At 41.7% G+C, this 26,130-nt stretch overlaps 2 protein-coding genes across 2 annotated transcripts in view; one reads left to right on the forward strand and one right to left on the reverse strand.

The window, feature by feature from the left end:
• elf1 (E74-like ETS transcription factor 1) overlaps positions 1 to 12,191 on the forward strand; it is a 30,431-nt gene extending 18,240 nt beyond the window's left edge. Inside the window, exons 2-10 of the mRNA XM_062426005.1 lie at positions 1 to 81; positions 595 to 651; positions 4,848 to 5,022; positions 5,667 to 5,771; positions 6,042 to 6,203; positions 6,342 to 6,425; positions 7,087 to 7,279; positions 7,484 to 7,834; positions 9,090 to 12,191. The exon at positions 1 to 81 is cut by the window's left edge and continues 260 nt beyond it. Coding sequence (XP_062281989.1) covers positions 10 to 81; positions 595 to 651; positions 4,848 to 5,022; positions 5,667 to 5,771; positions 6,042 to 6,203; positions 6,342 to 6,425; positions 7,087 to 7,279; positions 7,484 to 7,834; positions 9,090 to 9,831 — 1,941 coding nt within the window. The 5' untranslated portion in view covers positions 1 to 9 and the 3' untranslated portion in view covers positions 9,832 to 12,191. The remainder of the gene's footprint in view (positions 82 to 594; positions 652 to 4,847; positions 5,023 to 5,666; positions 5,772 to 6,041; positions 6,204 to 6,341; positions 6,426 to 7,086; positions 7,280 to 7,483; positions 7,835 to 9,089) is intronic.
• Positions 12,192 to 15,855: 3,664 nt separating this feature from the next.
• Positions 15,856 to 26,130, reverse strand: part of tnmd (tenomodulin) — a 54,242-nt gene continuing 43,967 nt past the window's right edge. Inside the window, exons 5-7 of the mRNA XM_062425955.1 lie at positions 22,885 to 23,047; positions 21,602 to 21,705; positions 15,856 to 17,298 (exon numbers count right to left, since the gene is read on the reverse strand). Coding sequence (XP_062281939.1) covers positions 17,089 to 17,298; positions 21,602 to 21,705; positions 22,885 to 23,047 — 477 coding nt within the window. The 3' untranslated portion in view covers positions 15,856 to 17,088. The remainder of the gene's footprint in view (positions 17,299 to 21,601; positions 21,706 to 22,884; positions 23,048 to 26,130) is intronic.

Genomic DNA, 26,130 nt, shown 5'->3' on the forward strand with positions numbered 1-26,130 from the left:
TCCGCTGCCATGACGACTGCAGTGCAGCCTAGTGAACTGGTGTTTGAATTTGCCAGCAACGGCATGGACGAAATCAACCAGGTACGTATCACACCAGAGACACCATAGTTTAAACTTTTTTTTTTCTTTTTTAAAATCAAACTTTCTGTTGTTTTTTTGTCATCATGCAGAACTGGACTCCTAGTTTCCTTTTTTTGTTTCGCAGACCAGTGTTTGACCATCCATCGTAGACATACTGTAGCTTTATGTGATCCTGTTGATAAATGTTAGGAACTTTTCATGGCAGGGCAAACAAAACCCGTGTAAACAGCATGGTCACTGCCAGCCTGTGATCTTTAACTCTGGCAACATGGCGGAGAAGCAGGCAGGCGCAGGGTAGGATGGGGCACATAGAGGAGATCTGGGGAGAGGAGTGTGGGCTGCTGGGAATACAGAAATGGAAAGATTGAAAAACCTGCAGAGAGGTTAGGGTGCGTGGGAGGGAAAAGGTGGGGCTTAGCCATGAATGTGTTTATGGCACAAAGGTTACTGTGTGTACATACGATGTGAACCTGTGCCTATGTGTGTGTTTTTTTTTTTTCATTGCTTGGTCAGGTGTGCAGTTATCTCATCCCCACAGCCGTCTCTGAATCCTGTGGAGCAGGCTTGATTGTAAGTGTGGACTAATGTGTGTTTATGTGTACCGGTATCTGTATGTGTGTATCTGGAGTGACAAGTTGTCACTGGATCCCTGAATAGTGCCGGTTCAGGCCTAACCTGACAGACCTGTTACAAGGTTGCTTGGAAAGGGACCTGATAATTCCAGTCAAAGGTCTTGCATTGTTCCAGCATGGCAGTTTTGTTCTTTGCTGCACCCATTTAGCCTGTTATACAAGCTCTATGCCGCTATTTACCAAGTCTTGGAAATACCCCCCCAAATAAGGACGACTCTAACAAACTACCACAGTGGCCATTTTGTTTGTGCCGGCTGTTGTAAAGATTTATTTTGGGCACAATAAAGCTGTAAGAGGCAAAGTAGCTTCTGTAATGATTAGCCTTGCTATATTGGTTTTTAAGTCGATGAGACGCTCTCTGAGGTATATCATCTAATGCAGAATAATCAGGTTTGTTCTGATCTAACAATGGAGTAGCCATAAACACTTGTTCTCTTAATTATTGTGTTCTTCTCTTCAAAAGAAAATATCAGGCTATTACAGATAAACTCATTTGGCTTTTTGGTAAACAACCACTTTTAACCCTTACATATTGTTCATATTCTGACTCATAATTACCCTCTACACCAATTCCCATTAATACATTCCCAATTAGTCAATATTAAATGTTCAATTAATCTTATGGAGAAAAATCAGACATTCACAATCACTATTTTATGGTCCAGGAGAACATTTTATAGATTATGATGATTACACTAACATGTTTGAATGCTGATTTTTTCCTTTGATTAATAAACATAGTTAAACTTGTACATTTGCATGTGTTTTAGCTGCACAAAAATTTAAATATTTCAATTTGTGTATACTGTGGTTCACATTAGGAAAAGTCTGATTAAAATAAATGTTTTAAGGTGTTTTTTACAGCTCTCAAATGTAAAAAAAAAAAAAAAAAAAAAAAGGTCAAATTTGACTCTGAATAGTATGTGAGGGTTAAACATGATAGTATCTAGCTTCCGACACTACTGGCTGCTTCACTCAAATATTGTGAATATGAGGATATTGAAACTGTAATTATTCAGGCAGTTAGATACCATTGAGGCTGAGCAGGTAAAGCAGAAGAGTGTGGGAGTGTGTGTGTGGTGGTGGAGAGAAGGCGGACGGGGGGGTGGAGGACGGGGGGGGGGGGGGGGGGGTGGACAGCTTGCACAGATGCTGTTGCTTTCAAAGGCAGAATGGGGAACTCAGAAATGCAAATCAGCCTGATACTTATCGCTCCTGTTTCCCCACTAGAAACACTATTCAAGTTAGCAAAGAGGAAGGAGCAGTTAAAACCTTTATGATGTTCAATGTTATTTGTGTAACATGGAGGGCGCCTATGTTCCTGAGAACCTTCCCCGCAGCTTTACACAACTTAACAATAACAGTTTATCTCCTCCGTGGTTATTTTCCTGCGCACTGCAACATGCTTTTCAAACTGTCAACCCAACATTCGCTTTACATGTCAGTATAAAACTAGTTTGAAGGTGTTCCCAGCGAAAAGAGAATACAGTTAATATCGAAACAACGGCGGAGACAGCAGCTTCAGACGCCTCATGCTCTGTCAGCAAAACTGTGTGGGATTCAGACTTTTTGCATTTGACAGGAGGTGGTAAGGAGGAGGGGGAGGTGCTGCTTCTTCAGGAGCTTAGCAGACCAGTAGTCAAAATGTCTTCGTCTGCACACACACATGCACACACACATGCACACACACACACACACACACACACACACACACACACACACACACACACACACACACACACACACACACACACACACACACACACACACACACACACACTTGACTCTATCTCAAGGACAGCAAGCATCAGTAAGTCCAGATGAGTAGATTCGTTAGCCTCACTGTCTCACTATCTGATAGCACGTCTACCAAAGACTCCATTTAATGGGAAACATTCAGGGTATGTCAGTGAGACATTGATAGTGTCTGTAGTCAAAGCAGAACTCAGGGTTCTTATTAGCCCCATGAGGCCTCGTGGTTTTGCCGCTGAGATGACACTAGCTGTTTGTTGTCGTTCTTCAAAGCTTTAACAGGCGTGTCGCGGAACCATCTTTCTCTAGACGCACAGACACCTACAGTGTATACTAAACATACAATACCTGAACTCAAAAACAATCCTTGGGTAATTACTGCTGGTGCTGTGTAGGAGGACTAACCATTTGTGTCCAAATAATGAGCCGGTCTGTTAGTTTCCTGGTTAAAGTGTAGCTGAAATAGGCTTCTAGCCATGGACTTCATTGCCCCCTTTTACCACCCCCCTACGGCTCAAGGCCCAGACACCTGGTATGCCCCAGAGGTCCAAACCAACAATGGACACTTGTGCAAAGAGACAGATAAGCCTTTATTTGTGCTCCTCTTACTGCACCTTTTTTCTCCATCCTTTTCCTCCTTTAAATCAGGTCATGTCTGTAAAAATGTGGTCTGAATTGATCTACATTGTTTGGCTAGATTTTAAATGAATTACTGCACAACACACACAGACACACACACACACACACACACACACACACACACACACACACACACACACACACACACACACACACACACACACACACACACACACACACACACACACACACACACACACACATTTAAGGAACAGCAACTAACTGCCAGTTAACATTTTCTTTTCATTAACTGCTTTTTCTGTTAAGTGTTTTAAATGTGAGTTTTATGATAGATCTCAGTTGCCCCTAGTTAAGTAGACAATGCAAATTCTCCTGTTGGAGCAGATTAGCAGCACTTTAAGTTACATCATGTTATTCATAAAGTGTTTGTTTGGGTATGCATCCATGCAGTTTGAGTTTAAACACATAACCATTAGAAACCATTAACCCAACACTCCTTGAAGCATATTTCTTTATTTACATACACTTGTTGGTAAAAGAAATAATTTCACCACACTCTTGAAGTGTAGTCTGCTGCCATCTCCTGGCGGTCAGTTGACTCTGAGTTGTTTTCACCTGAATTAGAAATGCCTTAAATGACCTATTAATGTAAAACAAATGTCATGATTGTGGTATAAAAACCAATAAATCAAGGATATTTTTGTATGTTGTTAATGGTGTGTTCCGCTATATGTAGTGAATTTATTTTACTGTACTTTCGGAGAAGTTAGAGACACATTTCCACAAAGCTGGACAATAAAAACAATCACTCACTTGTACCCCCTTATTAATGACCTTTCGGTCCTTAGACCGCTGTTAGATAAATAATTTAACTTAGCACGTCAGCCTTTGTGGAAACTTTATAGTGACAGTTATCTGATGATTGAGTTTCACATCTTATATTTAAGTTCAAGTCCTTTTGACCTTATTTTAAAATTATATTGTTCAGGTGCTTTAAATTAAACAAATGGACAGCTGTCACTTAAGGTTCCTGAAACCAGAAAACATGAAAATATCAGTATTTCAGAGGGCCATATGACTCACTGACTCAGAGGACTGAAGTAGTCCCCACATCCCTCCCAGTGACACGATCCAAGCGGCCAGTGAGCACTCTTGACATAGTCTGTGTTTGAGGAGATTTCAGGCATGTTGGGCCCCTGAAGTCACTCTCAGTGTTTTGGCCCAGAGTCTGATACTTCTCTCTGTTCCCCTGCTCCTTCATGTTTTAGGTTGTGCCATGCCTGAAATGAGACGGCAAGGTTAGAATTCCCAGAGCAAATTTTGGTCACGATGAAGGGGGTGCTTGCCTGCAATTCATGATTAATCCATTAACATTCATTTGGGTTTATATAATTTCCGAGCCTAAGATTAACTTCTCAGGAGAAGTAGGCCAAATCAAACAGCTGGTTCCTGTCTTCTTCAGCATGTCCCTGTGGACCGCTGCAACACCACAGAAATGAATCTCCTCCATTCAATGTGCCTCCACATTAACTGAAATTGAGTATGAATCTACAATATCTTACAAGGCAATAAAAATAAGAGACCAAATCAAGTTATAACATTAATCTGCTGTCACCTAGGGTTTTTATATTATATTCATGATGTGTAGTGGAGGAATTAATGGTGTTTTTATTGCCTATACACACATGTATGCACAAAGACAGCCAGTGCACGTCCCCCCAGACATACTGTAGCTCCTGTGTTACAACATCTTATACCATCTCATTACCTCTCTCTGTTCAGCTGGACGACCCGTCAGTATTCCCAGCGGTGATTGTTGAGCAGGTGCCCGCAGCCGATCTGCTGCAGGTCTACTCAGGCCTCGAGTCCGACGAGGTGTCCAACGGCATCATGGTGGACACCACCCTCCATGTGGTGGAGGCACCTTCCATCTTGGTGGGAGGGGTGGACCTCTCAGGTAAGAAAATTTGATTTATTTGATTTAAAGGAAACTGTTTTCAGTTAATTTTGAATATGCATTTAAATGGAAAATTAGTAACAGTGTTTTATTCATTCAGCTCAAATATACCAATTCCAATTAATTGCTTTCATAACCTACTTTCACCTGAACATGCAAAATTGTGAAATTTGTCTATGGAGGACAACCTTTTTTAATAAATAAATGAATGGAGCTCTTCTATCATTTATACTGTGTTTATATTTAATACCAAATTACATTAATCTTTGAAATTATTTTAGAATTGTGGAGTAAAATAATTCCTTACCCATGTTTACATTATTTAAAAGATTTGTTAGCCTGCATTTTTTGCTGTTCAGGACCCCCCCCCCCCCCCCCCAAATTATATATATTCCTACATTAATATTAATTGCCCAATTAATCTATCAACAGAAATGTCTTGTTTATGCAACCTTACCTGGGCACAAATGTAACAGATAATGATGTTGCCTTTATATGCTGTTAATGCCTCTGCACACACAAGTGCCTGGTAGTCATTCAGCTGCTCTCCACAAGGACCCAGACATACAGGCACTCAAATAACAAAACACATTTACCTGCAGGGACTTAATGTTGATGACTTTGTGTTTTTGTCTGGTGGGTAGAAACAACAGTCTCAGGTGCAGAGGACAGCATGGAGACGAACGAAGCCGCAGCAGCTCTTCTTAACATGGAGTCGCCAAACAACATCTTGGACGAGAAGCGCATGAGTAAGATATATTGCATTGTTAATATTCTACCGTATCCATAATGGTGAGAAATGTTTCTGTTATAATCTATCATTGATCATATTTAGGGAGTGAGACACACACATTCTTATCATATTGGGTATTTTGGGGATATATTTGACAGTTTGCACTAGAGGACTTTACTACATGGTATATGTCTTAGATTACAAGGCCTGTGAGATGCTTCATGAGACCCAGTTTTCAGTGTACTCATGCTTTCTCTGTATTTCTATATCTTTGGTTTATGTTTAGTCCACACCTACGGCACTCTGCTGGAGTCAGACTTGACATACACCCCTCTGAGGCCTGACCAGTTGGACAACAGTGCCCTTGACATGTCTCTAGATGAGGACACCTCATCCATGGACGAGATTCCCCAAAAGTGTCAGTTGAAACCTCAGAAAAAAAACAAAGGTAACACAGCCGTCCTCCTCCTCCTTGTTAGAACATAGGAATGATATCCTCTACTAAGTTTTCAGTGTTGTGGGTAATTGGATGAATTCACTGTGACCTTCCACCTTATAATACTCTACCCCTCAATTTGAATCACAGTGCGGAAGCCGCGGGCAGTGCGACCCTGCTCCCCTATTACCACCCCTTCCCTGCCACTCAGGAAGAAGAGCAAAGAGGGCAAAGGTAAGCCTCACTAACTAGTGCGCTTCTCTGTAATGAGCCAATAAAAATCAAGGTCTCTCCTCCTTTTGTGCATGCATCGTTTCCTCCTGTGGAGTGTGCAAACAGCAGTACAGTTGAATCTGGGCAAGTTAATGGATGAGGGGATCTCAGAGTGCTGTGTTTCACAGGGAAACAGAAGTGATTGCAGGCTTGAGGGCACACTGATGCTCTACCGATAGAAGCAGACTAGTGCAGCTCGATGTGAACCCTCATTGCACCATACAGTGTGACACAAAGAGGATGGGGCTGGGGACGGCAAGTTCAGCTACACACATATACATCACCCTGTCATGGTGTCTGGGAATCGAGTGACTATTGGGAGCATTGCTGTTTTTACCACTTCTGGCCAAAGCATCTCTCAAATTAGAGTAATATACTTCCAGGCTCAGTATAATTAATTCCATTTCAAGGCACACTCACACACAACTGACACAACAAGAGCTATAAGGAGAGAGTAGTTTCTACTATAACCACGTAGCTGACATATAACATTTTAAGTGGAACTCTGAAGTACAGAATTAATTATAGATGTCTATAGCACAGCTCTGAGTCCACACCATAAATGTCTGATTTGCTTGAATGTTAAAAACATGACTTCATTTATCTCCCCTCCAATTTGCAGGTAACACCATCTACCTGTGGGAATTCCTTCTGGCTTTACTGCAGGATAAAAACACCTGTCCCAAATACATCAAGTGGACACAGCGGGAGAAAGGCATCTTTAAACTGGTGGACTCCAAGGCGGTTTCAAAGCTTTGGGGCAAACACAAGAACAAGCCTGACATGAACTATGAGACTATGGGAAGAGCTCTCAGGTAAGAGGAACATACTGACCAGAACCAAAAGCTTTTACCTTATTTCCCAAAGGGTTGTTGTCACGCATGTTAGCTCGCATGTAGCACTGCAGAAATGATATATTCATAATAACACACTGCAGTGATAGTTTAAAATTGAGTCTGTTAAATTTGAATAATGATAATGTCTTTAATATGTTAAACTTAAACTACTTTTTCCTCTAGGTACTACTATCAGAGGGGCATCCTGGCTAAAGTAGAGGGGCAGCGACTGGTCTACCAGTTCAAGGAGATGCCATCTGATCTGGTGGTCATTGAGGATGAAGACACAGACTCTGGTGGTAATGCCACATACGGGAACCAAAGGGCTACCAACGGGCGGTCTATGGTCCGCGGAGGAACCAGAGGGCACGGGAGGTCTCATGGTCACCACCAAGTGTCAGTGAAACACATGAAGAAAGAGCCTAATGATGAATATCTGTACCAGGAAGCCAATGGTGGACAGGCCGAGCATCTTCTTCAGCCTGTCCATGTGTTGCAGGCCAACCAGGGGTCGGCTCAAGATAATGCTATGAGGTAAGAGGTTGACAAGAGGAATAAATGGGTTTAACTACATATTATTATATAACTGTGCACAGTATTGCCAGATTTCCACACTGCGAAGAACCCCAGACTTCCTTTTAGCAGGACTGTGAGCTACATTAAGAATGGTTCAGTTTCAATCTTTTAATGTAGCACAGGAGGTGGTTGTTACAAATCAGTGAATATATATCTGTCTATCTACCATTTGAACATCATGTTTTGTGATTGAGAGTGTTTGAAAACTTTTTAGCAAGTGAGCAGGAAAGTCAAAGTGTAAATGAGCAAAAAAATAATGGATAAATAGTTCAAATGTCCAGCTGCAGTTTAACTGGTAGAAATACAGAAACACAACAATTTACGGTTCACTATTTCTTGATATAATACTCTATATAATACTGTATCACTATCTACTTTTATATAATGAGTACTGTCAAACTGTCAAATAACATCCAGTTGAAACCTAATTTAAATGAACACATTAAAAATATGACGGGTGGCGTTGATGGAGGGGTACTTGACCTCATCCGATGGGGCGTTAAGAAAAAAAACACTGTGCTGGATACGCTCGTTTCTTCTCAGCGGCTTTATGATCTTTTAAACCCACACACACACGCCCACGCGCACACACACACACATATACACACACTTACTTGAACATGGTGCTCATACATGTGGACTCAACCAAGTCGACTCGCTGTCAACCTTATTAATGGCTGTGACATTTCGAATCCTATTATATTTGAAAAGTCGGCTTTTCAGAAATTGAGATGAACTATTTGATTAAACCACTGATGTACTGGAGGTGGACACTGCATAATATAATCCAATCCTACCAATGTAAAGCTTATTCGATTTTTGTTAAAACTGTATCAGCGAGGTGTTGACCAAACTCCTTCATACTGTTTGTAGTGGATTATGTTGTATTGTGTCTGCTGTCTGTGTTCTCAGTCATTCGGCTCCTTCAGAGCTGTTAAACTGCAGCCGGGAAACAAGGGGAATAATGGTTTCTGCAGTTCGACTGACAATGCCGTTTGTTATATTAACAAGGGCATTAGTTCTGCTGTTTGGGATCATAGCTGTGCACTGGGTAACTTTCTCAACGGGGTTCCATTAAAAAATAATCCTTGTCTATATTTGCTAAGATACAAACTGAATATTCGAGCACAGCCGCTCTTTCAGAGAAGATGAAGAAACACGAATACATGTTGTGTCTCGCTGTTCTCTAAGCCATTCGGTTTTGTCTTCTCAGAACCATCAGTGCACCCATGGTCCTGACATCTTCTGGCTCTCTTCAGTCCATCAACACTGTTCTGGCCAACGGGGACTCCAGCCACTCCTCCCCTCCTCGGGTGATACTCCACACCATGCCCTCCACCACTGCGGGTGGTAAGGATGTGCTCACCATCCAGACGGCCTCTCTAGCAGGTGGAGCCAACGGCCTGCAGGACGGCCTTCCCCAGCAGCTCCTGGTCACCAGCCTTGGCTCCTCCGCTGTCTCCTCCTCCACCACTTCCTGCACTTCCCCAGGAGTTACTAATTCCACTGCATCCAGCTTCAACGGTCTCCCCCGCCTGGTCACTATCAACACATGCGGGCAGACCATGGTGGCACAGCAGCCCGGCACTGTAATTGCCACCGTGCTCAAATCCAGCGACTTCTGTGGGCTGCAGGTCAAAGAGGAAATGCTGGACCCCAGCTACTTCCAGTCAATGGTGAACGGTGATCCATCACTGGCGGCAAATACATTTGAGAGGGAAGAAATGGAGGAAGAAGAAGCTGAGCTGCAGTATAGGACTGTGATCATTGATACCAGTCAAAGCCACGACCAGGACGCTGGAATTGAAACTATAATTAATGGACATTCGTCTCAGAGCAGCAGCCCCAGTGAGGGTCTGACCCCTGTGGAGGAGCTGGAAGTTCGTGGGGAGATGTCTCTGCACCAACTGCCTGCAAACTTTATCCAGATTAAGACAGAGCCTGCGGAGGCTTAAGGCTGCAGGACTCTTCTTCACAAGCTGAACCAAAAACAACAATTGAATCCTTTTTGACCACAGACTTTTTCTTTTCCTACCGCAGTGATCTGATCAAAGATCCAAGTGAAGTAGGGACCTAGCAGTGCATCTGCTCTTAAAGGTTAGTCAGTTCAGCCTCAGGATTTATTGTTTACTCACATATTTTGTGACCATGTGCCTAATTTTAAAAAATCAAGGGATTTTGTTTTAGTTTTTACTAAAAAGTCACTTTTCAGATTTGGGATTATCCTCTGTAGACATGAACCCCAAAAACACACAGACACACAAACACACACACACAGAGCAAGTACACACATACATAGAACAACCCTCCCCTCTAGGAGAACAGCCATTGCATAAACCAGGGATCCCTCTCTACCAAATGTGCCAGTTAATGATTTACTTACATTACCTTACATCTCATTGGACTTGTTTGCTTCGAGAGGCAACAAAGACACAACAAACCAAAACTGGGGACTGAATGCCAAATGGTGAAAAATAAATCAGATTACATGCAGAGAGAGAGAGAGTGTGTGTATATGTGTGTGTGTATTATTCAAACCACATACAAGATCCCGTGAGGACGAGGGATGGACGTAGTGTCATCGTGTCCAGCGCGGTGAAAACAAACACACATCTCAGAGAGTTTTATTGAAGAGTGCCTTACAGGAAGTTCAAACAGCTCAAGACTCTTTCTTGGAAACGTCTGGAAAAAGATGAAAAACGGACTAAATGGCTTTTCAGACTTTCAGACTTTTAAGAACTATTGCTCATTTATTTTCATATAAAGAAAAAAAAAGTATGCATTCCCTCTCTATTACTCCTGGCCTTAAAACACTGTGTTACTATGGAAATGGGCATTTTCTGTTCACCAAGGACGGTCCAACATCAAAACTGTTTGTAGAGCTACAGACTGGAGGCACAGCAAGACAGGGAGGCACAAATGGAGAGAATGAATATGTAGGATAAAGTAGATTTTATCAGCATCTGTGTCAGAAGCTTGTATCTCCAAGGTATAAATCCTGTTTATATAGAATGCAATATATGTATATGTATACATATAATATACAATTGATGGTGTTACCTGCAATTGAGATTCAATCTTAAGGCCACAGCGAATTTATTTATTTTGTGAATTTCTAAATTCTGTATAAAAAAGGCACATTTGTCTTTTATTTAGTGTAAACATGAGGGAAAATAGAAATTATATGAGCGTAAATACCAGGAAGCTTATTTGGCAGTTTTGTTTTTTTTAAACACCAATATTTTTCATTTGTATAGCCTTCCATATTATCTATTTTGGTATTTTCTTGACTTTTGAACTCAAGTACTCAGCGCAGCATCGTTATTATTGTTATATTCTCTTACATCTTATTGTAGATATCATCTGTTGTGTGCCTGAGTGAATGTGCTTTGGTTCTCCCTTTCCAGCGGACATACCTCTTTACCTTTTTCAACAGTCGAGCGTTTGCCGCTCTGAATTCAAGATATTACATTCTGTGTTCTGCGTTAAGAATAAGTATCAAGTGTATCAATCAGCATGTCTTTGAAATCATGTACCAAATTTCTTTAGTTGTTCCTCTCCCCTCCTCTCCCCTCTTCTCCTCTCCTCTCCTCTCCTCTCCTCTCCTCTCCTCTCCTCTCCTCTCCTCTCTTCCTCTTCCTCCTCCGCCGTCTGTTCGGTCGAGTCTGTGCCTTCTTTATTTGTGTCCCACTTTGTTAAGGATCTCTCAGGCCAGCCATCCGATTGGCCCCTCGGTCCTTCCTGCCGAGAATGAAGCCATATTGATCCAGAGTGGTAACACAGCTAAATTGGTTGTATTTTCCCCCGGACTGTAGCTGCAGAGTGAGGACATTCAGACATACTGACCTCCATCTGCACTAGCACCTAAGGATAAGAGTCGTACGCTGCTTTACAGCCTGGCATCAGCCGAGGGGCTCTGGGTCTGCAAAGACAATCTGAATGTATACTGTTTTTTTAGCACATGCTTATGCAAATTGACGACAATCAATAATTACACTGGGTTACGTTTGCATTAAAATCTGGTAGTCTTTGCTGCTTTTTACGTGTGTATGTATATATTCCTTCATCTGCACTGTTGTCTGTGAGATGTTGAGGTATGTCCACTGCTTATGTTTTGTTTTTTCTGTTGGATTGTCCACAGCCTCCCTTATGCTGAACATAGAATAGATTTTTAAGAAAAAAAGTCAATGTACTAATTAAAACTAAATCTTCCATCACTGAATATGTTCTTTTTTTCTTTCTGCAGGCAAAGTTGTTTTGAAATTGTGAGGCGCAGCAGATAAATAAATGTCACGCAAGACATTTTGAAAAATTAAACGGCAAACAAAATTAAACTTAGAAACAAAAAGTCGGCAAAGGGTTACTAAGTCAATTAATTTCTACTGTCGAGATAATGAAACTGAAGCATTTTTCGCCTCGGAAATTCAAAGTCATATTGTTGGGCTGTTGCAGCTTTGGGGGACATTCGACCACATGGCATTTGAAGAGAAAGAAAAAGCTTGTGTAGGAAACTGGATTGGAGCCATTAGCAGGCCGGAGACTGATTGGACTGTACTTAAGAGCACTGCTTCTCCAGTTGCTGTGGGTGGATGAATACATTAGCATGTGACATGCCCAGAGATGAAGACAACAGAGTCTGTCACCACAGCTTGCAGAGTGAAGTGCCCCTGTGTGTGTGTGTGTGTGTGTGTGTGTGTGTGTGTGTGTGTGTGTGTGTGTGTGTGTGTGTGTGTGTGTGTGTGTGTGTGTGTGTGTGTGTGTGTGTGTGTGTGTGTGTGTGTGTGTGTGTGTGTGTGTGTGTGTGTGTGTGTGTGTGTGTGTGTGTTTAGGTTGCGGTTGGCGAGTGTAAGGGTTACACTGACTTGGATTGATTGTGTTAGAGCATGTGTTATGTTGATGTTTGTGTGTATGTGTGTGTGTTGTTGGATTGATTGTGTGTGTGTGTGTGTGTTCAGGGTGTTGAGGAAGCTGTCTGGCAGCAGGGTTTGCCTACTGTGCCTAGCTCCGTCTACACCCACATGCACAGCTGGGCACTGCGCAATCCATCAATCTTGCCATAGGGTTAACACACACAAACACACGCACACACACATGCATACACACGCACACACACACACTGGAAAACAGGGACAGGAGTTCAGTGACAGCACCAGAGCCACCACTACAACCTCCTTCACTTCAGCAAACACTTTCCCAAACCTTTTGCAGATGGCAAAATTGTTTGAAGTGAGTCAGAAATCATCGTGCGAGCTACACATTCAGCAACAAACATCCCTCCATTACATCTAAACAGACACTGCTTTTTCTGTTCAGCGGTTCATCGATTGCCTGCCATATGGTAAGCGGAGGTTGTTATGGATTACTAAAATAATGAAAGGCTACTAGCAGCCATTACGTCTGTGCTATTCCTTTGGTTAGTGAGTCAGAGACCCTGAAGATGGAGCGAGAGCCTGGTCCTGGGAGAGGAGGACTATTTCTGTGTCGCCTGCAGCCACTGACACAGTGCGAGTGTTTACTGCTGTGCCATGCTGCCTCTCACAGTGGGAGCGGTTGAAGGATGACGGCTGACATTATTGTGCCTCCAGCCTGTAGCAGGAACAGTACAGGGATAGCTTATTTAACCATCAGGTTACCAAACTGACTGCAACATTTCAGAGGGAAGGAGTTAGATGCAGTCTCATGGCCACTGCAGCTGTATGCACTCCTTCAACTCGACAACCTGCGGCCAAGGTTAGATTTAAATAGAGCACTCTAAAATCTGAGTTTACTCATAAAAGCAAGAGTAAATGCATTTTAGGTGCAGAATTGTTTTAAAGTGTAAAAGAAAAAAAATATTGGGAAAAAACAACAATGTCTGTTTTGGAGATGCTCTCTCTGGAAGCAGTACACCTCTCTACACACAAGATGGCACTGGTATTACATGTGTCCTTAGCAGAGCCTGCGTCTGGAGTGAAGAAAGCTATTCCTTCAGGTCACTAATCTAAATACAGACACTCCTCATACATTGGTTTTCACTCTCCTCCGCCCTAGAATAGCAACTCGTGGATCTAAACGAACGAGCGGTTATTTGAAATGTAAATAAGCAGCTGGGAGTGAAGTTTGCCTGCATTTTTGATAAGTAACAAAAGGAATTAATTCACTTGTGAGCGTCAAAGATAGTGGCCATTCCTCGGGCCAGGTAGGCGAAGTCCTTTGAACTGCACCAACCTGGTAGATGCTCAGTATCTCTGTTTATCCTGCAGAGCAGTCGATCTTGTTTCCTCTTCTCATCAAAACAGTGATAAACAACTGCTGGAAGGGGGTTTTCCTAGACAGTGTATAAAATGCATGAGAAAATTGTGTGGGGCTTCATTTGAGATGATATATTCTTTCATTCTGTCAGTGATGGGAGAGCTCATTGCCATATCCTCACAGATTTGCCTCATATCTAATGAAGACAGTATTGAACCACTTCACTCATGATAGGAATGCTAATCAACCTCCATTTATAAAGATGTATGAGCTTTAAAAAAAAGAAAGAAAAAAGGCTTACATTAACAATCAAAGATCATTTGATTTTCACTAGTTCAAGTTTTTTGCAAAAAAAGCATCTTTTCTTTCAAGCTGAACTACACAGAGTTGGTCTGGTTTGTCTTTACATTCAGTTAAATAATCCTTTTATTAAGCTAAATGAATTTTCCAAATATGACTTTATGTGCATCACATTATATAAACACTGAATGCAAACATCTTCAAAAGCAATTGATTTGTACTGAAGATTTGTTTCCAGATGCTTTCAGTGATGTCTGGAGATTCTTGTTACTGCATGCATGCAGTTTTTTAGCATTCATCAGCTGTAGCAGGATCTTTTTTTTTTTGCATTATCTCCATCATCCTGTGTCTTTCTGGGCCTCCCTAACTCCATGATGATTTTTAATTGTGAGATGTCTGTACTTTAAAAGCTTGACTTTCATGGTTAATATTGGACTTTTGTCCCAACGGCCATTAGGAGCTCTCAGGGAGCCAGCTGTAATATCTGTATCAGGCTCTCCAGTCAGGGTGAGCCATCCCGTTCAAAACGACTCTCAGGGCTTCCATGGCAATTTACTCTCCTGACTACACAAAAGAGTCCTCAGAGTCCTCAGAGACCTTGCCAGATAGACAACAACTAACAGCATCTTACGAAAAAATAACACTTTACACTATTTCCCAACATTGTGAGTGCCGGAGCTCTACAAAAACATCACAAGCAGCAGCAGCAGCGGCAGCATGCTGAATGCATCCGTTTTAATAAACACTTGACTATTTGATGTGATGAGCGGAAAATAGTGAGAAATGAATTATATAAACACTGATTTTATGAACTTTTCATAACTGCCTCGGGGGCTTTGCAGTACACTTGTCAGTTTATTTGAAGTATGTTTGCAATTATTACATTTGTTAACTCATGCCACTATTTTTTTACTTGACATGTTGCTTTGGGCCATTGACATTATTGATTTAAAAATAACAATATGGTTGCAGTCTGAACTCAATTTATGAGCATATCCATAAAACATTTACATACAGTAATATGTTTCACCCTCTTTTTCAAAAAATCGTTTTCACTGCCAATTATTATTGATATCACTGACGTTATTATCACACTGAGCCAACATGAGTCAACAGCCAGATTTACTTACCAAGTGAGAGGCTGTTATATTACTGTAAACAAAGCACTGTTTTGCATTAGATACTCAGGAGAGTTTCAGGAGATAAAGCAGAGACAATAAGAGCGTATTTGTCCTGTTTTTTCTTGTCATAATACTTTTAATTGAGTGCTTAATGTTTCTGCTAATGAACAATGAGTCTGGTGGTTAGAATGAGATCTGTCTATTATATGGATTCATTCAAACTGCCACCACGCCACTTTTCACACAAACACCCAGGGGTATTAAGTTTCTTTCAAGGAAATCACAATGTTTCATATTATAGGACGACTGAGATTATTCATACAATGACATTTTAATTGGAAGAAATCAGGAAAGAGATAGAAAACACACACAAGACTTCAAAGCAAACTGTGACAGCAGTGAGCTCTCTGCGTTTTTGTCTCACTGTTTAACTTTAGAATATCCCACATAGCTTGAATACTCTTGGGCATTTATGCACCTTGTTATTCTGATGACAGAACATCAATTACAAACGCCTATCTTGCTTGCTTATCTCTTAGTTGCAGAGAGTTATTTCAGCTTGACAGATTGAGATGTGGTGTTACAGATTAAATCGCCTCAGCAAAGAGGAGACTGTTTGAACAGTTGCACTATTTAAAGCATTTTGTGGATTGTAACAACAGTGAAAACAATGAAGGATAACACAACAATGACTACATCAAAATGGACAGCTGGGGTCTTTAATTATACCATACCTCCTTAGCATGACACAGAAACAGAGAAAAATAATGCTAAAATACACAAAGACAGTCAGGAAGCTCTTGATGCCTGGACTTTGTCCTTTCTTAATTTGAACATATTGTATATAGTGTTTTGCCTCTGGAGTCTTTATATTTTTAATTTTAGTTTTAGATCATTTCTAACACATATGAGCATCCAAGAAGTGCTGCACTGCGTCACTGTAACAATGTTGACTTCATTATTTGTAGATCATATGATGGATATGGGGAAGGGTTTGCTTTTTTTCTGCTATATCTGTCATATAAGTAATATTAAAAAATGATCTTAAAAAACAGAGTAAGATATATAGTTAGATATAATATAATATAATATAATATCTAATTAGATAGCACCACTTAAAGATGGTTATACATATTATTGTTATACTGTATGTACATTTTTATACATTACAGTACAGTTTATAGGACAACCCTGTTGAACCTATAAAGTAAAAAAAAAAAAAAAGAATGTATAAGAAAATAAGGACAGACAGTGCTGATGTTTGTTATAGAAAAGATGATGTTGTCGACACCTTCCAAATTAAATTGAATCCATTGCACAGGATCAAATTTCAGGAATAACAAAATTGGTGATGAACAAAGAAAACTAGGCAGCTCTAAATGACTGATGCCTTTTAAGAAAGAATCAAAATGCCCCCAATGCCATTTTACTTTTATATTGGATAATAATTTTGTGCAATGGGCTGTTATGCTCTGACAAGTGATCTGGATAATTTGTCAGAGGGGGATTTGCACCTATGACGACATGAACAGTTTAACTCCCAGACGGCACCGACCCTCCTCAGATCCTCCCCAGCATACGGGCGATCCACCAGTTGCAGGGCATGACAACCTGACAGATGACCCGACCTCCTTGGTAATAGTATGGCCATGGGTTGAAACCACCCAGGGGCTCGTGGTAGCGCCGACAGTAGCGGTAACCACGGCGACAGTGCTGGCAGCAGTAGCCGTGGTCATCCAGACGGTTATCCAGCTCGATGCCGACGTCTCTCTGCAGAGGACACAGGGTTGTGCAGGGTTACAAACACACACATGACAAATGCCAGTACTCCTGAGGCAAGGGCAGAGAGAGAAGAAGAGGAGGCGTGAATTGATGAGCCTGCTTTGCTTGTAGGTCAGAAGAATATATGTAAAAACCAAACAAGAGTGAAAAGATCAGTATTGATATCTGTGAAAATGCAAAGTTGTACCATGCTTGATGACTGTGACAAAGAGATCAAGATAGCGGTGAGAATGAGCTAACTTGATTTAAGCTGCAGGAGAATAAAACATGATATAATACCCTTGACCTTTCTATTATGCCATGAGATAGAAGTACTGTCAGCTGTGCAATGCTCCATCTCTGATTCCAGCATTCACAGCCTCTCTACCGGTGCTATCTTCAATCAAAGGGACTCTAATGTTGGTAGTTACCGGTATAATTACACTATTTCTTTCATCTCTGACCTCTTAACTCCCTTGACTGAAGCCCACACTGTGCACCAAAATGGCTACCCCTCCTCCAATAGAGCATTCAAATTAGAGCTCCCCACGTCTTGGCGGCCTCCCCCTGACCTTGACTTTAAGTGCATGGCACATTCCTGAAGCAATTAGCAGAGTAATGATCGCCTAACAAGGATTCTTTCATTTGCTCTTGCTGGCTGCCTCTGAATTTATAGAGGGGGCAAATGAAACCCAAACGAAAGGTAAATTGGGTAGAATTAATGGCCCTTGGATTTTTCCATTGTGCTGGTTGGTTCATGCCCTCATAGACTTGTGGGAGCTGAGTGCCATGCCTTTGATCAAAAGCAACTCCAAATGGGGTTCGGAGAAGTGCCACTTAACTCACCACACAAGTTGAGGCAGCGACTGCCCTCAGTACGCATTTGACCACATTTCAATCTCTTTTAGTAAATGAATCCTCGGAGACAATCTGGCGCAGTCTGGTTAAACTGCTCTGATGCAAGAGTCGACGGGCCTCACGCCGACTTCACATGCAGAACAAACTGGCATAATTCTTTGCAAGCACAAACAATGACTCAGCTACATGTAATAGTGCAAAACAAAACACATCCACTGCTGGGAATAGAAAATGTGTGGGAATTGTTTAAGAGGACAGGACCCGCAGGAACACATGGCGGAGTCTCTATAGTCTCCTGCTACATTAAGAATGGGAATTAGGGGTTTTCTTCAATCTACTCCATAAATCAGTGTGTAGTCGATCACACTGGTTTACACATTTTTTATTGTGTTGTCTCCTCTGTGGCAGTCAGCAGACTATAGTCACATAACACTACATTCCTCACAAGCATGACTCAGAAAAAAAACGGAAAAGCATGCATTTGATGTGAGCTGTGATAAATTGAGTAAAATTACACACTCATGAGACACACTTAAAACACAGAAAAAGGGTGGGACAGATTATATCTAGGATGGGTTTGATTTATTACTATGACAAGTGCAGGTAGGCTTTTAATGATTTATTGTTTCAGTCAAGTTTCAGGTCATCAGCTTCCAGGCAACAATCTGTTATGGAAACAACACAAAAGCTGTCAATGGACCAACGATAATCTTATCTGTTCCTCGCAGCCCAAACTGGGATGTTACGAAATCCAGGGCTGTGGCTGAGAAAATGAAGGAAATATTTTATTCAAATGATACAGCGTTTATCAAAACAAACAGCCAATAGGCAGCATTGTACCTTAAAGACAATTAATCAGAGCTATCCTTTTAAAACGGAGGGTACATATTAATCACTCTGGCTTTGAGTTGCCGTCTCTAGTGGGATGCTGTGGTGATAAGAATGGTTCACCTTGGGAAATCTGAGGCAGTCACTCACAAACAAGCAGCATTAATGAAGAATAAAAGCCATTACCTCCTTGCTGCATCTGATTTCATCACATACTCACAGCTCACATATACACATGCAAACACATTCACGCACGCACACACACACACACACACACACACACACACACACACACACACACACACACACACACACACACACACACACACACACACACACACACACACACACACACACACACACACACACACACACACACACATATACGCACTCGCACGCAGGCACCTATGTGTATAATGTGAGGCACTGGATATGAATGAGTCTGCAGAGTAGAAAACTGCGTCAGTCATTCAATAAGACGTAACGAATCAAAGCACGACTCCTCTAATCTCCACACTTGGTGGTGTTATTTCTCACACGCTGATCACCACTCTTCATGAGCTTGAAGCACATGCCTGGATGTGTTATTAAATCTCATAGCAGAGCTCATCACATTCATTCGGGTAGCAAAACAGCAGAGATAACATTTCTGTTTCAAAACCTGCTTTGTATTGAAAAGGGTTTTCACACAGGACAGTTTAACGTATGAAATGCTTTGCCGCATGTCCTGATCTCAGATTTTCATCTCACCATGTGCTACAGTGAGGTGGAATGACAGTGAAATCGGATGTAATTGAATAAGGAGATAGTCATGTATTTCAGTAAACTCTACCGGTTTACCTAAGTGATAAGGAGCTTTAGCTTCAGTGTGAAGATTCCTCTGGAGGCATAAACAGCTCCTGCATTCATGTATATGAATTCCTTCAGCTTTTTCGCTCTGTTATGCATGATCAGGCATCTAGTCATACCTGGAACATGGCTCTCAGAGGTCTTTAAGGAGGTTGAGGTTTTTTTAACACCTACACGCAGTTAGAAACACCAAACCTGTTTACATGTGTATGTCTCTGCTTTTTTTCTATACTGTGGTCAATTCATATTGGGAGCCCATACTTGCTATATGGGTCAAGGACAGTGGTGCCATCCCTTCAGCCTTGTCACATGGTAGTTATTCAGTTTGAAATTTCCAGGGCCACCTCTGATACACACTGCACTCTGACATGGCAGCCATGGCAAAGGTCAGCTTCATATATCTGCCAGCCTGTGTCACAAGGACTCAAACGATTATTCTGCTTTAGAAACGCGCACTGTGAGGAAGAAGCAGCACTGAAATTCAGATTTATGAAACCCAGATGAGGGGCCGTGGCAGATGAAGTGAATACGTGTTTTTTTGTGTGTCTATGTGTGTGCGAGTGTGAGAGATGAAAGGATGTAAGTACAAAGAGAAATAGTGCAGCAGTAGCAGACTGTGTGTGTGCTTGGTTGAAGGTGTTTTCTGACTGTGCGCACATTTACATGAGTTGTGGCTGTGGATGAAGCAAACAAAAAAAAAAAAAAAGGTTTGGCTCACACATGTGGCATCCCACTGGCAAGAGCCGGAGTTCAGTCTCCCAATTACAGACTACTGCCTGCCCTCTGCTTGGTCACAAAGCCCTTTGTTATCGCTGGACTCACAAACAGAGTCTGGATGTGCTGCTAGAATGGATTGCAGTGGTGTGCATTACTCAGCTGATAGAGGCAGAACGTTTCAAAAGGAGAGCTGAGTTTTTCATCCCTTGGTATGTTTTAATTGCATAGCGCTGCATCTCCTGCCGCAGACGATGAGGGAGAAGACAGAGAAGCCGGGCGAAATTGAGGAGTTGAGCAGGAGGTGTTTCTGGGATGGGCCTGATAAATGTCAACATTATAGGATGTCTCATTTCTCTGTGTTTCTCTCACCATTTCTTACAGCTCTGAGGAGGAGACAGAGCCCAAGTCATTATCCTTGAAACTTTAGTTGGTATTCACCTGTAAGTATTGAATGTGTGGGTGTGTGCATGCGTGTCAGATATCTTTGTACCTGTGTATGTTCATGCTTATCTTTATTCTGCAACTGCGTTTTTCTTTGCATAATTCATTTGAGTATGTGACCCTTCCTAAGAGTCAGGGATAATTAATCATACAGTATTGAGTGGTTTACATGCAGTACACCAAAATATGCCACTTCCACCTTTCTGTTCATTTTATATCATTTGATAATTAAAGCATTATTAAAAAATGTAACTTATGTGTGCAGCAATAAGTGACCTTGAGAGTGCTTCTTTGTACAGCGATTTCCACTGCCGCAGAAAAAAGGAAGTGAAAAAAGGCACTAACGGGCGCTGTAGGCACAAGTTGCTGCCTTTGAAAGGCTGGATATTCCTCTCAATTAATGGAGAGACATTAAGGGAGTCTTCAATGAACTGGCCTTACTTAAACAGATATATAGAGCAATTGCTGTGCCCTCTGGTGCACAAAGTCAGTTTTAACATCAATTAGTGAGCGATTTATATGCAGAAAGATTCTAGGCAGAATTGGAGCTGATTGAAGTGGCTCAACTGTATCTCTTGGTGTGGTCCTCAGTTGATGTGCTGCAGAGGAGCCCACTTACATAGTCGTTTACGGGAACATGGTCCAGGACGTCGCGAGTGAAACGCTGACCTATGACTTCTGCGTCGGGTGCATCCACGTTTTCTTCCTCGTGAAGGTCAGAGTCTTAATACACGAGAGAGAGAGAAAGAGAGAGGGGAAAAAGAGGATGTGTTTATATACTTGAAACTGTTTTTTATGTTGTTTGAAGTAAAATAAGAAGAACACTCTTAGATTAAATTTCAGCTTGTACACTGTGTTTTCCCAGTGGCACGATGTTAATTACTAACATTCAGGAGAAATACGCAGGATTTCAGTCCAAGCTTTTTCATGCTTCTTTTAAACAACGATGTTGCTGTTTTGATACTAACACACAGAACATTTTCCACAGATCCTAGTTAGTAACGCCCACACATCATTTTTAGAAACATCCAAAAAATACATCTCCAGATGACCTTCAGCAGTGATGGAATGTAGCTTAGTACATTGACTGTACAGTTTTGAGATATTTTATTTGAGGTATTCTCATTTCATGCTACTTCTACTCTGCTACATTTCAGAGAGATGTTGTACTTTTTACACCACTACATTTATACTTGACTTTACTTTATAGGTTAACATTTTACATGCCGCACATACTGCAAGTCATAAAAAGGCAGTGAGTTAATGTTAACCTGTTTTAGTAGAGTTCAACAGGATTTATGAGTCTTACAGAATAAGGGGGACATAATTTTTGTCCTAAAGCAGCAATCCTCTATTCAGTCTTCTTTTAAGATTGTCACACTCATAAGAATTCTTGATTTAAGTAGATGTTCACTGCAACAGGCTGAAATAAACTAACTAGACTTTAAGATTAGACTTTTAATAGAAAGCAGCAAACTACTTCATACTGTAGATGAAGATTTGTTTTTCTTTTTTTAATTTAAACTCCACCTTAACTGGCCATCATTAAAATGCTGGTTACATGTCAATGCATAGATGATAATAATACAATAAAAGTTACATGTTGTAAATTCTTTAACTTTTGAAACATTAAGTACATTTTGCTAATAATAATACTGCAGGGATTTTACTTGTCATACAGTGTTTTCTGTTTTTTTGGGTTTTTTTTCCTTCTGAATACTTCCTCCAACCCTGATCATCTGTTTCTCAACTTTCCAAACACACAGAATAGCCTGGGCTGGATTGCTCATATGGTTGGGAAATTGTGTGGCCTGTATGGACATCCATATGGCCTGCAGGGATGCCCTCCAGTGAGAGTGTTAATAGTCTGCATTTAGAGGCAGAGATGCCCCCTGCTCTCACCGCTCAGGGGGGAGGGATGGATCCAGTGGATGGGCAGCTCCTGGCAAATCTCCCAGATCTTGGAGTCGAAGAGGAAGGCTGGGTTAACGATGGGCTCCTCAGCAGGAACCCACACTTGGGAGTCGTCCACCTTCATATCCATGGCCTCGGTTTCATCCACCTGCTAGAAAACAAACACACACAAACATACACACATATATCGCGTCAAAGCTCGCAAAAATGTCGCACAAAATTTGGTCCTGCATTGATTGATTTAATTTATTGTCCAACTCAGTGGATATTTGACTTAAAAATACAGCAAAATACATACACTGTGTATAATGCAACACACAATTAAATAATACAAAATTATAACATACAATAGTAGCAGGTAGCAGCAGTGGTGTGCAGTCAGGGGCAGCACTGCTAGCCCTGTCAAAAATGTGTTTTTTCCATAATTAAAAGGTCATTCTGAAATGTATCTGGAGTCAATTACTTGTTCAGTATGCAACTTTATCCAGAAAACGAATGGTTATATTTTGTGGAGCTCAAATCTCCTATGTCCTATAAACGCATCACAGCTCCTTTCCTCTGATGGGGCCAGCAGTAGTTGCATTGCACATAGATATATATAGAACTATATATATCTATGGCATTGCAACTACTGTCTAGTGCTGGCCTGGGCGTCGTCATTCAAATGAGCTTGGCTGATTGGCCCATGGGCAGGTGCGTGATGACGCACTGTCTGTTATTCTGGAAAGGTGATGGCGGTTGATTTAACAGCAAGATCGGTAGATAAAGATATGATTGCGGACCTGCTTCGGGTGCCTTTTTCATCATGAAGGATCGCAGAATGGATTTAATCTACAAGTCATCGGTGAGTGCTATTTTATTATTATTATTTTTAAAAACTTTCTCAGGACCAGATTGGCGCTGCTGTTGGGCTAATATCTCTCTCTCTCTCTCTCTCTCTCTCTCTCTCTCTCTCTCTCTCTCTCTCTCTCTCTCTCTCTCTCTCTCTCTCTTTGTGAAGTCAATTTAGAACCGTTTTTGGAGCATGTTTGTGTCTGTTATAGAAATTGATTTTATTTTTTGATTTAGAAGTTTCCTGTAAGAGCAGTCGGGCAGTATGTGCTGTCTTTGATGTTGTGTCACATGGTATGTGCATTGTAAAGTTGCCAGGGACCTAAGGGAAGATGATCTGATGGCGATGCTGCACAGTGGTGTCTTGATGCGTTGCGGATGTTGATCAGCTGTCATGTTGGTGTCGATTAAGTGCTGTTGCATAATAGTGGCCTTACATTGGATTCGCAATGGTAATGTATTGTAGGACATGGGCCTATATGTGTGCGGCTGCTCTGTTGGCTGTATCGGCATACAAAACTTTTTTTTGGGGGGGGGGTTGGATTTTGGTGCTGGCTCTGACTGAAACACCACCGCACGCTACTGGGTAGCAGCAGGTAGGTTATATAAATAACACCTGGGAGCAGATCTTATACATCTGCTCCCTGATGCAGTCACTCTGTGTTAATGTCTGTATGGTATAAGAAATAAAAGACTACTTGTATATGTTCTGGCCGGCCCTTGGGGCCTTGAATCAGCAGCCAGACGGGAGCAGCTCAAACTCTGAGTTTAATGGGAAGAGAAGCACCAGGTCAGCAGCTATGCCGCGCCCCTGAAAACCACCCCTCCCCCGGAAGCACCCTCCTCCCCTGAGCCACACAGCAGCTCCAGCTCATCGTTTTATCTATCACCTTTATTTCCACGGTGAGGGCAGCAACATCCTGACTCTGAACTCCTACTGCCCTGACTCCCTCTTCTTCCTCTCCCTCACCCTCCTCTCAAGCCTGCAGTACGTTCTTCCTATTATACATCATTGAAATTCACAGACAGTGATGATTTGACTTTTAAATGACTTTAGAAGTGGTCTTCATTACTCTGAGTGTGGCTGCAATATTGTTTAATGTGACAGACACAATAAAGCCTTGCGTGCTCCTCCAGCCCCCCCTTTCCCCTTCCATCCCCCCTCCACCACAATGCTTCGCTTGGCACCCAACACTATCAGTGGGCTTAATTTGTTGATACTGTAGTTCATGAGCTGTAAAGTAAACTATTATTGCTTAATGATAGGGACTACATGTCAGTGTTGTCTAATAGAGACATATGAAGGGGATTTGGTAATGCTCTCCCCTAACAGTGCAGATATTTATTTTCTTCATGTATATGTAAATACACACACAAACAAACCCCTCTTCCCATTGCCTTGTTAATTAGCAACCCAGAACAGAAAAACAGTTCACTTGACAAATGTTTTTACAAGGTGATTTTCTCCCAGTCTAAAGCTTAATTGCACATTAGTTAAGCTTGACGTAGAATCCTGGGGCTATAGTAGGAGCAAGAATCATTTATATTGGGTCATGCCCCCTCCCTCCTGTTCACCCCCGTCACTCTCTTGAATTAGAACTTACTTTTGCTTCTTGTTTGTCATCGAGCGACACAGTTGTGACCCGCAGTGGGGGTAAAAAAAAAAGAAAACCCAAACAAACTTGAGCATGTTCTGTCACATTAAAGATTGTGTTTGGGCACAGGAGGTGTTTAGCCAAGCTTTTGACATACTTTCCCTCACTTTTAAGCGCTGGCCAGTAGATTAATGTTGACTCGGAGGACCGGTGCGGCAGGGTGGTGGTGATACAGGGACAGGGAAGGGGGGGAAGAGGGATGGGTGGGGGTGTGCGCTGGCATTGAGCTGGTCCACTCCCTGTTCCTGTGGCTGCAGAAATTAAAATCAAACTCCAGGAACACAAACAGCTCCCGCTAATTGGACCTCTTAACCACTGAAACCAAGTGAGTCTTCTCTGGAAAATAAATGGAGGTCACGACACGGGGCTCACAACATGACTTTGACTTCACAGTTGAAAAACGACTCCAATAACTTGTAGGAGAGAGCGCCTGGGGGGAAGTGGTAAAGGTCAGCATTTTAGCATGGGGCATGGATTTCTAAATGCCAGTTGACAAGCACAAAGACAACATGATTACAGCCCTCCAGTTTTTACACACTTTTGAAAGTCTTTTCCATTTTGCTATTGACAAATTATATATTATTATGACGCGAGCAACTTTTTATCAAGTATTGGACTTTGGGAATGATGGTAATTTGTTTTGTGTGGCCTGCTCCTGGTGTGTGTATAATTTCCGCCTACAGTGCACAACTTAATTATATACCAGTTGTGCTGTAGTTAATGAATTTACCCTCTCCTGCCACTATAT

The sequence above is a fragment of the Scomber scombrus genome, chromosome 9 (genome assembly GCF_963691925.1).
Source record: "Scomber scombrus chromosome 9, fScoSco1.1, whole genome shotgun sequence".
NCBI lineage: Eukaryota > Metazoa > Chordata > Actinopteri > Scombriformes > Scombridae > Scomber > Scomber scombrus.